Source organism: Acinonyx jubatus, chromosome B3 (genome assembly GCF_027475565.1).
Source record: "Acinonyx jubatus isolate Ajub_Pintada_27869175 chromosome B3, VMU_Ajub_asm_v1.0, whole genome shotgun sequence".
NCBI classification, from domain to species: Eukaryota; Metazoa; Chordata; class Mammalia; order Carnivora; family Felidae; genus Acinonyx; species Acinonyx jubatus.
In genome coordinates this window covers 44,756,160-44,767,943 of record NC_069386.1, presented here as the reverse complement: position 1 = coordinate 44,767,943, position 11,784 = coordinate 44,756,160, and the positions used below count along the sequence as shown (strand labels likewise).

General features: G+C 44.0%; 1 protein-coding gene across 1 annotated transcript in view; it reads right to left on the bottom strand.

The window, feature by feature from the left end:
* Positions 1-4,560: 4,560 nt before the first annotated feature.
* Positions 4,561-11,784, bottom strand: part of MYO1E (myosin IE) — a 211,906-nt gene continuing 204,682 nt past the window's right edge. The window contains exons 27-28 of the mRNA XM_027067382.2: positions 10,877-11,046; positions 4,561-5,648 (exon numbers count right to left, since the gene is read on the bottom strand). Coding sequence (XP_026923183.1) covers positions 5,572-5,648; positions 10,877-11,046 — 247 coding nt within the window. The 3' untranslated portion in view covers positions 4,561-5,571. The remainder of the gene's footprint in view (positions 5,649-10,876; positions 11,047-11,784) is intronic.

Here is an 11,784-nt window from a genome sequence, read left to right as displayed (position 1 = left end):
TGAAAGGTGCCAGGAACATGATCAGGTTCTCCACCAAAGATGCATCCTGTACACACCGTACTCCCGAAACTGGACTCTGACCCCACCTGGAAATGAAGCCACTGTAAAAGTAGCAAGTAGAGGCAGGGCCAGCCTTTAGTCTGCCCAGCTTCACTCAGGAGGTCTGCGGAGTTCAGAGGGAGTCTGGAAGAGAAAAGATTTGGATTATGTATAAGCCCTGCTCTGTGGCAAGTCAGTGATCGTCAGTTACATGGATGCATAGCCATGTTGTCTCATACTTGTTCTTGTGGACATCTCTGCCTGGAAGGAGCCATGCCTGAAGGAGGAGGAAGATCTCTCCCTGGTGCCTGGGTAAGCTGCTCTCCACACCGAAACTAACTGCCCCCAGCAAGACTCTCTCAGCCTCCCTGGCAGTTGAGGCCACATGACTAAGTTCCAGCTGCTGGAACCTGAGTGGACATGGTATGTGCACTTTGGAAGGAATGTTCTTTCTTTATTTTGATGTTTACTTATTTTTGAGAGAGAGAGAGTGTGCAAGCAGGGGAGGGGCAGAGAGAGAGACACACACACAGAATCCAAAGCAGACTTGAGGCTCTGAGCTGTCAGCCCAGAGCCTGATGCAGGGCTCGAACTCACGAACCATGAGATTGTGACTTGAGCTGAAGTCAGACGCTTAACCGATGGAGTCACCCAGGCACCCCACAAGGAATGTTCTTTAAAAAGGAAACTGTTGGGGTGCCTGGGTGGCTCAGTCGGTTGAGCATCTGACTTCAGCTCAGGTCACGATCTCACGGTTCGTGAATTCAAGCTCCGTGTCAGGCTCTGTGCTGACAGCTGGGAGCCTGGAGCGTGCTTCCGATTCTGTGTCTCCCTCTCTCTCTGACCCTCCCCTGCTCATGCTCTGTTTCTCTCTGTCTCTCAAAGATGAAACTGCTTCCCATCACCTTTCCACCCCATTAGGGCTGGGCTTGGTAATGGTGGTATCAGGTTTGACCAGATGGGCTGAGACAACACGTGTGCATGGTTTTCACACCTGTTGGGGGAACAGGCTTATAAAAAAGGCCTCACCCTTTGCCCTCTCCATGGGCATCGACTTGCTTTCCTAAGCACTGTGGAAGAGATGACCCTTTTGCATGATGTTTTCAGAGAGCCAACTGCGCTGCCTGCTCTAACCCGTTTATTAGTACTTAGTCCCTCTGGTGGTTCTCAAAATGTGGCCTGGGGTCCCCTGGGATATCTTGAGACTCCTTCAAGAAGGCCATGAGGTCAAAACTATTTTCATGATAATACTAAGATGTTTGCCTTTTTTTGTTCTTGTCTGTCATTAGTGTAAGGTGGAATCTTCCAGAGGCTATGAGAAGTGATGATGTCATCGCTCTGGTGGTTAGTGGAATGTGTATGTGTGTTTGTTGGTGTTTTAAAATTTTCTGTTTTAGGAGCTCCTGGGTGGCTCAGTCAGTTGAGCAACCGACTTCAGCTCAGGTCTTGATCTCATGGTTCACAAGTTTGAGTCCCGCATTGGGCTCTGTGCTGAAAGCTTAGATAGACTGGAGCCTGCTGCAGATTCTGTGTCCCTCTCTCTCTGTCCTTCCCCAGCTTGTGCTCTCTCTCTCAAAAATAAGATAAACATTAAAAAAATTTTTTTTAAATTTTCTAATTTCTCTTATGGTAAATACAGATAGCTATAAAAGACAAAAGCAGAACTCTTTGAGGTCTTCAATAACATTGAAGAGTATATTTTATTTTAATTTTTTTTAACATGTTTATTTGAAAGAGCATGAGCAGGGGAGGGGCAGAGAAAGAGGGAGACACAGAATCCAAAGCAGGCTCCAGGCTCAGAGCTGTCAATACAGAGCCCGACGCGGGGCTTGAACTCACAACTGTGAGATCATGACCCGGGCCAAAGTAAGACACTCAGCCAACTGAGTCACCCAGGCTCCCCTTTTTTAAATTTTATTTATTTTTATTATTTTTTTAAATGTTGATAACATTGAAGAGTATAAAGGGGTTCTGAGGCCAAAGGGTTTGAGAACTGCTGGTCTATTGCTCGTTTGAACATCTGTGTCCTAGGGAACATTCAAGCCTGCTCACTTGGTACTTGGTTACTTTAAAACCTTTGGTTGAAGGGATCTGTCACATCTGCACACTGCATTTTCTACTTCTGTATATGTATACATGTGTAAGCATACCATCATTCCAAACAGGATGGGGTATTGTAGAAGGCAGGGGTGGCCCCTTGATCCTCTTTACACTCTCCCAGGTGAGGTGACTCCCAAACTAACCACACGACTACTTAGCTGAACAGTGAACAAAATGGCAGGCCTGGCTAGATACGGGGCCAAGAGAAGCCTAGGATAAGGACTTCACACCTATAAACAAGTGTTTACTCACCTACTCAAGCATCACTTGTTGAGGACCCCCTTGGGCCTGGCACTAGGCGAGGCTTCTGGGTGCAGAGGTGGGGCTTGCTCTGTGGTCCTGAGCCAGGGCTCTTCCTGCTGCTTGTCCAGAGGTTGGACTCAGTTCCTACGCTGTCACCTAGAGCCTGAAGGGTCCTGGTTACACTCCAGTTTTAAAGGCCAATCATTAAAAGTAGCCAGGATTGATTTTTCTCCCCATTTTTAAAATTTTAAGTTCATTTATTTGGAGGTGGGGGAGGAGGGGCAGAGAGAGAGAGAGAGAGAGAGAGAGAGAGAGAATCCCAAGCAGGCTCTGCACTGTCAGCCCAGACCCCGATGCGGGGCTCAAATCCAGGAGCCATGAGATCATGACCTGAGCCGAAATCAAGAGTCAGATGATGCTTAACTGATTGAGCCACCCAGGCGCCCCTGGGTTATTTTATGCCTTAATCCATAACATTAGGAAAATTATGTAAAGCCATTAGTTTTTTTTTTCAGTATAGCTAACACACAATGCTACTGTAGTTTCAGGTGTATAACTTAGTGATTTGACAGGTTTATACATGATGCTGTGCTCACAAGTGTAGCTACCATCTGTCCCATTACATCACTTATAGTACCATTGACTGTATTCCTTATGCTGTGCCTTTTATTCCCATGACTTATTCATTCTGTGATTGGAAGCCTGTATATCTCCCTGTCACCTTCACCCATTTTGTCCCCCCAACCTCCCTCCCTCCCTCCCTCTTCCAGCCACCAGTTTGTTCTCTGTATTTATAGGTCTATTTTTGTTTCTTTTTTTCCTAGATTCTACTGATGAGTGGAATCATATAGTGTTTGTCTTTCTCAGTCTGATTTATTTCACTTAGCATAATACCCTCTGGGTCCATCCATGTTGTCTCAAATGGTACAGTCTCATCCTTTTTTTATAAATACATTTTTTTTTAAAGGAGTTTCTCAGTGATTCCTTCCACTGCCCATCAAGGTCACCTTAGTTCCTCCAGAGCTTGAGCTAATATTTATCCTCAAGATAGCCCTTTTCAAAATAACCTATGCTTAACTCAGGCTGTCCTGTCACTTGGCCCCAAATTCTTTTAAAGTTGGTCTTCTTTTATCCCAGGACTGATTTTCAGGGGGGAAAAACGAGCCCGCCAAGGGTGTGTGGTAACAATGGAAGGTGATCTTGGCAGTCCTGCTTGTGAGAAAGCCGCCTGCGTGTTGAGGCTGTGGGGGGTCCAGGATGCTCCTTCGTTTGAATTCTGGTTCTAGCGCCTTCCTCCCACTTTGCGTGAGTCCAGGAATGTGAAGATCCTTTGTCAAATATTAAGAGACTCTTGGTGTAAACAGGGATTACCTTTCCTCGTGTCATCACATTATGGCTTTATTTTCCTTTCAACTGGTCACAAAATGGAACGGAAATCTACTTTAAATGTTGTTATTGTTACCAAATGAAGTTTGCTCCCTATTCTTGAAAATGCAGAATCAAATGGTTTACTTGTTCCAAATTCAGATCCATTTATCTCCTTATATGAAACCCCTGATAATTTTTCCCACGGACTCGAGGATCTTGGAATGACAGAAAGGTGTGTGCTGGTCAAACCCTACTTTCCCAGTAGCTTCAGAATGACCAAGGCAACCTGGAGGAGAGGCAGAAAGGTGAGTGTCCCCTGAAAACCATTCCCTTATCAATAGATATTACATCATTTCTGACTTTTCACCATTACTGCAATAAACACTGCATTGGTTTGCTAGGGCTGCCTTCACAAAGCGCCACAGACTGGGTGGCTAAACGGCAGAAACTCAGTGTCTTACAAGCTGTGGAAGCTGGAAGTTCGAGATCTGTGTGTGGTCAGGGCTGGTTCCTGAGGGCCGTGAGGGAGCGCATCTGGGCCGGGCCCCTCTCCTTGGCTCTAGACGGCTGTTCCTTCACATCATTTTCCCTCTGCGTGTCCATGCATGTCCAAATGTCCCCTTTTTATCAGGACACCAGTTATATTGGCTCAGGGCCCACCCTAATGACTTCATTTTAATTTGATCATCTCTGTAAAGACCTGTATTTCCCAATAAGGTCATATTATGAGGTCACAGGCGTTAGGGCTTCACCATGTTTTTTGGGGGTGGGGGACACCATTCACCCTATAACAAATGTCACAAAAGAACAGGTAGTTCATGATTCCTTTATTTATTTAGGCGTTAAGGGGAGGGGCACAGGGGGCAGAGGAAAATTACCTACGGGGAAAGGATTGGGAAGGGTTTGCAGGGGCTGGGCTAGAAAGCAGTAACACTGATTCTATAGTTGAAAAGGAGTAGTGCACATTTGTAAGTACCTGGTGGGAGTTTTGTAATAAAACCTACCTTATGAATAAGTACAGTGGAATACTACTTAGTACATTCATACATGTTGCTACCATCTTGAGATTTTTATATATACAGTATATGATCTGTCTTTATAAATGTACAGCTTGAAAAAAAGAGATCCTTCTTATAATAGGTACAGCATTAAACACAAAACCAACATGGGCCAGCCACATTCCAACTGAAGACCCAGAGAAAGCAAGGCCAACAGCCCAGGCCCTGCTTAGCCTGGCAGCCTGATGGGTCCCGGCAAAGTGTAAACCAGCTGCCCTCTGCACCTGCGGGCTCAGCAGGCCACGCTGGCCCTTGGCCTTCGCATGGGAAGTGCCCGCTCATGTCAAGCCCGGCCTGCAAAGAGGGCAGGTCCTCCCTGAAGGAAAGTGGCAGAGAGGAATGTGTGTGTCAGGTAAGGAAAAGAGGGAGGAAATAAATGTGCTCTTTGACTAAAGGCACTTGTCAGTGGCCGCCTACAGCCATTCCCTGGGCCTGGTGAGCGAGCGGGGTGCTGTTTTGATAGAGCCAACAAGTGGACCTCGCCTGTCCTCTCACCAGGTTTAAATACAATAAATAAATCTTAGTGGGTGGTGGTTTTGCCCTCCTGGGCTCCTATGAAGAGGCTACCTTTTAGGATCATTTATGCAGTGACACTCCCTGTCCCCAACCCAGCTTTTCAATGTCCTCCATGGGGAAGGTGCCAGAAAAACTCCAGGCCTTGGACAAGGAAGCACTTGCTCGCTATGGATCAGAAGGAGAGCCCCCAAATGTCCCCTTCCCTGTCTGGAGCTCCTTTGCCTGTGCATTAGAGTCTCTGTGCGCCTCAGATCTTGGTCACATAGTTGTTGGGGAACAGGCCCTGCTTGCCTCGTAGTCGACCCGTCCACCAGCCAGAAGGATCTGCAGGAGACAGAGGAGGCGAAAGTGAGGGTGAGCAAGGCAGTTGTGCCTGGGCCAAACACACCCTGTCCTGTGGGCGCATCACAGGGCAAAGGTGGTTTGGCTTCTTCTACGTTCTTTTTCCTTCTTTATTTTCTTTTACATGAAAGAGTCTGTTGTAAAAAGGAGCCCTTCCCCCTCGGCAGAAATAGCACTCGAGGCCCCGTTCTAGGAAGATCCTGCTCCTGGACCTTGAGGCTTTGCCTGACCGCCCCTCAGGGCCTAGGCCTGCCAGCCCCAGTGCGTGGTGGGGCCACGGGAGGCTGGTGGGTTGTGGTGGGATGGTCCTGCCCCCCCCCACCCCAACTTTTCGTCATGGGGGCTACTCCACTGCACCGTTCCCGCTCCTTCCTCCAGTGCAGAATCTACTCTGGGGAGAAACTGATGCCCAACACTTCCCACGTTAATGCCAGACCCTCCACCAGTGAGAAGTATGTGCTAATGTTCTTCCAGACCCTCCTCTGTGATTTTAACTGTACACACACTCATCTTAAACAGCCACTCTGTATCTTACTATTCTGCATCTTGCTTTTCAATACTTAATCGCTATCATCTTTCCATGTTTGTATCTCATTTTTTAAAGGGCTGCACTGCATGCCATGATTTATAGAACCATTTCCTTACTGATGGACATTTTTTCCCAATTTTTCACTATTGATGGAATAAACTTTCACATATATATCTTCATGTCCATGTGCAAGTAGGTCTGTAGGATAGATTCCTGGGTCAAAGAATATAGCCCTTTTGGGGCACCTGAGTGGCTCAGTTGGTTAAGCGGCCAATTTTGGCTCAGGTCATGATCTCGCGGCCCTTGAGTTAGAGCCCCGCATCGGACTCTGTGCTGACAGTTCAGAGCACGGAGCCTGCTTTGGATTCTGTGTCTGCCCCTCCCTGCTCGTACTCTGTCTCTCTCAAAAATAAACATTAAAAAAAAAAAAAGTCCCTTCAAAGAATACAGACGTTTTATTTTGTAAGACAATATGATTCATTTTTGAAATAGGTAATATTCTTAGATGTACTTTCAAAAGTACAAAAGCATAAACAGTAACAACAGCCACCCAGATCCGTTCTTTTTAAAAATGCTTATTTATTTTGAGAGAGAGGGAGAAAATCCCAAGCAGGCCCTGCTCTGTCAGCTGTCAGCACAGAGCCCTCCATGGAACTCAATCTCATGAACCATGAGCAGATCCCTTCTTTGAAGGCATGCAATATTATATATTTTTTATACTTTCAGAGATATTTCATGTATATAAAAGCAAGTATTTATAAAAATTACCCCTTTTGTACACAAACAATAGCAAACTACACATTCTGCACTGTTTTTAACCTTAATAATATATACTAAAGACCATTTCATATCAGTTTATAAAAGAGTTTCCATATTCTCTTCCAATAGCTGCATGACTTACTATCATTTGCCACCTTCTCTGTTGTTGGCCATTATTTAAAAAAAATTTTTTTTAACGTTTTCTCATTTTTTGAGAGAGTGCAAGCAGGGGAGGAGCAGAGAGAGAGGGCAACACAGAGTCCAAAGCAGGCTCCAGGCTCTGAGCTGTCAGCACAGAGCCCGACGCAAGGCTTGAACCCATGGATGCAAGATCATGACCTGAGCTGAAGATGTACACTAAACCGACTGAGCCACCCAGGTGCCACTGTTCCCTACTTTTTTTTTTTTTTTTAATGTTTACTTATTTTGAGAGAGAGAGTGAGTGAGGAGAGGCAGAGAGAGAGAGAGACAGAATCCCAAATAGGGCTCTGTGCTAATAGCATGGGGTTTGATCTCACAAACTGTGAGATCATGACCTAAGCTGAAATCAAAAGTCAGATGCTTAACTGACTGAGCCACGCAGGCTCCCGGGTGTTTATCTTCTTAATTAGGAATTCTTTATATATTAGTGGATTTGTCATATGGGTTGCAAATATCCCCCCTCCCATTTTTAACTAACTTTTTATATTTTAATATTTAAGTAGTTGAAGCAAATTATATTTTTACAGCTTCTTGATTTTCTATCACTTTTATAAATATTTCCCACACTGATATTAAAAAAGAAAATTCTCCCATACTTCTAGGACTTCTGTTTATACATTTAAATATTTATTTATTTAGGATTTATCTTGATGGAAGTGGTTAAATGTAAATTCAAAGTAATTATATTGACATGGGGTTTTAAAATTTTGATAAATAAGTGTTAAATTTCCTTCCCAAGTCTATTCTAGCTGTAAGCTATGAAAGAAGGTACCTTTCACCCTGACTTACCACAGATACTATAGTCCAAACTATTTGCAATGACCAAATCCAGAAAGTTCTTAAAACTTAAAGGCTCATGTAATTCATTTGATGGCAAAACCTAACCTGAACTGAGTTTGTTTATGATGTCTCTTCCAACAGAGGGTGAATGCTCAGATGTTGCACAGCAGAGATGCTGAGTTTGACCCAGGGTGTTGCCCTGGGACCACCAAGTGTTCTAATAGGTGGTAATATCTCCTATACACATACACCATTATCGACTTTCTAACCGTCTCTGGTTTCTAAAACTCAGAACTTAAGGATTTGGAAAAGGGAGTGTGACCTGCATCTTATTTCAATCTTCTGCTGGTGTCACGGGTGGAGTTGTTAGCTCTCCTTCACTGATGGGTAAAGGGTAGGGAACCTCTCCATGCACGGTCTCAGGAGCCTCTGTCCACTTTTGGACTGGACTGTGTCTTTTTATTCATGTGGGGGAGCTATTTAGAGGTATAAAATGTTTTTTCCTAGCCTGTTTTCTATAATTTAACTTTGTGCTGGTGCAATTCACTATAAAGAAGATTTTAATTTAGCCTTTTTATGAGGTTTAAATCCTCTATGGTTTTTGGGTTTGATGTTCTCCATCGGAAGACTTTTCACCCCCAAAGATTAATGTAATATTCTAGGTTTCCTTCTAAGATTTTTATAATTTAGATATTTAATTAGTCTGATATTTTGTGTATGAGGTAGAGCTTGAACTTTATTTTCTTAAAAAATTTTTTTTTTCAACGTTTATTTATTTTTGGGACAGAGAGAGACAGAGCATGAACGGGGGAGGGGCAGAGAGAGAGGGAGACACAGAATCGGAAACAGGCTCCAGGCTCTGAGCCATCAGCCCAGAGCCCGACGTGGGGCTCGAACTCCCGGACCGCGAGATCGTGACCTGGCTGAAGTCGGACGCTTAACCGACTGCGCCACCCAGGCGCCCCAGAACTTTATTTTCTTATCAAAATGGAAAGTAATGCCTATCCTTTCTCCTGGTTTCAAATGCTACATTTATCATATATTAAATATCTGTATACACATGGCTCTATTTCTGGATTCTGTTCTGTCTCATCTATATGTCTATTCCTGCACTCACACCACACTGCATAAATGAGAGTGATAATTTATAGCATTTTTTGAGAACTTCTAGGACCCTACACTTGACACAAATATGTAATTGTTTTGATTATACCCAAAATACATGGTATTTCTAGAAAAATCTGAAATATTGAGAACTGAAAAGAAATAAAAATTCAACATTTAAGGAGACCACTTGGTATCTTATATATATTATATATAACATACATACGTGCCTATAGTCATCTATTTTCCATTCTTACAAAAATGAGACTACAGTCTGTATAACCTTTTTGCCTTTTCTCATGAACATTTTTCCATTTCAGTAAATATAGTATTGCATCATTATCTTTAATAAAAATGTTTGTCATTGAAGTTCACTAAATGGATATAGCAAAGCTTATTTACCCAATCTTTGTTACTGGGTAATTGGTCATTTCCAGTATTTTTGCTGAACAAAGCTGGTGATAAAAATTCTATTTGTGTTTATTAAGCATTTATTTCAGCCCTTAATTCTACTCCGACACTTTGGAGGAAGGATACTAAGTGGCTAAAATATTAAAATCTATAGCAAGCTAGATGGCTATCTAGTTTCATGATAGATCAAACTATTTGATGAGATCAAAATAATGTCCAGAGGTCTTTTAGAAGGAGGTCAGTCCAAGGACCTAGAAGTCTCCTATGAGCTCATGTGATCAAGGAGTTTGATAATAACCCCCTTCCTGGAACTGTGTGTCCTGGCCACCTCTTCCCGAAGGCTAGTCTTACCAAGGCCCGTTTCACTCAGTTTGTCCTTGCTCTGTTCGTAATGGCTTCCACACTGTACACAAGTCCTCCTCAGCCTGACATTCAGGGTCCTCCACTACCAGGCCACTCCTGGCTTCCTCTTGTCTCCTGGGAGATCTTGCACCGTGGTTGAGCGTTGGCTTACTTTGGTAAAGTGACCTGCTCTTTCTGCCCTCCATGGCTTCTCTGTCCCATTCCTCACAAATGCCATTTCCTTTATGGTGTTTTTGAATATCCTAAGTCAGGAGTTCTCGTTTTAAAAGTACTTCCATAAACACTAATGTTTGGTCATATGTATATCACATTCTAACTTCTCTACCAAATTAATAAGGCATTCAGCCAAGCTCACAGCCTTTTTTTTTTTTCCCCAAGAGAGAGAGAGAGATTGGGAGAGGGAGAGAAAGAGAAAATTAAGCAGACTCCATGCTCAGCATGGAGCCCAACACAGGGCTCGATCTTGCAACCTTGAGACCATGACCTGAGCTGAAAGCGAGAGTTGGAAGCTTAACCGAATGAGCCCCCCAGACACCCCCAGACTACTTTTATAACACATATTACAGGTTGTCTCCCTGGCTTCCATTCCATCTACCATCATTATAAGGAGGCCACCAAGTTTGGGTGGGATAGTCTTAACAACCATTTCCAAAGAAGTCCCTGCCACACCTAACTTACCACGGGTACAGCCTTTGCCTTGCTAGAGATTCAGGGATGGGCACATGAGCAACTGGGTCTAATGAGAGTAAAATCTAGGACTTTTGTCCAATGGCTAAGAGAAGTTTCAGGGATAAAGCAGATTTCAGACACAATTTGATCTGTTTGCATGGCAACCATTTCATTGCCATGACGGAAAACAGCCTAAGGGAGCAAATACAAAGAAAGCAGAGCTGATCGATCGATAGATAGCTGGAGCCCTGATCAAACTGAGCATGAAGCCCTAGCCTATTGCTGCAAGTTTCAGTTAGAGGAACCTATAAATTCCCTTCATGTTTAAACTAGTTTTTATGGCAATGACACTGAATGTTCTTTAGGACGCTGTCTCAGCCAGCCATGCACTTACCTTCTTTGATGATATCGATAATGTCATTGGCATTGAAGCTGAGTTCATCTGTGTCCTGAGCATCGTAGGCATACAGAGCCTTGCACTGTGGCACCTGAGGCTTAGGCTTGGGCTGGGGCTTGGGTCTGCCCCCTGCTGGGGGAGGCCGACTGGTCGTTTGTCTCCGGACACTGTGGAGAGAGTGGAGGCAGGTAAGAGAAGGGACCTAACAGGAGGCAGCACCATATGGTGGCCTGGAGCAAGGGGCCAGCACTAGCCTGCTCAAGTTCAAATCCAGCTCTGTCCTTATAAGATACGCCACTCCGTAAACTTTCTCTGAAATTAAAAATGCACCCCCCCCCCAACTTCAGAAACAGAACTTTTCACCAGTGCCATAGAAGCATGTGGTGTTTCTCCTCAACAGCAGTCCTTCCCGGAATCAACCACCACCCTACATTTTGTATTAATAACTGCTTTTCTTTGTGGTTTTACCACACACACAAGTATCCCCAAACAGTACACGTAGTCTGCCTGTTTTTTTTAACTGTATAAAAGGAATCATGTTCTATCACTCCATTTTCGAGATGTACCCTGGTGATGCATGAATGTAGTGGCCATGCATTCTAATGGCCTTATACTCTTCCATTGTATGACTATGTCACAATTTACTTATCGACTGCACTGTTGATAGTTGTTTGGGATGATTCCAGTTTCTACTATTGCAAAAAAAAAAAAAAAAATGCTGCTTTGAATTTTTTTTTTTTTTTTTTTTTTTGAGAGAGGGTGTAAGTGAGCGAGGGGCAGAGAGACAGAATTCCACAAGGGGCAGAGAGAGAGAGAGAGAAGTCAGGCTCACCCAAAGTGGGGCTCAAACTCACAAACTGAGACTGTGACCTGAGATGAAGTCAGATGCTGAACTGACTGAGCCA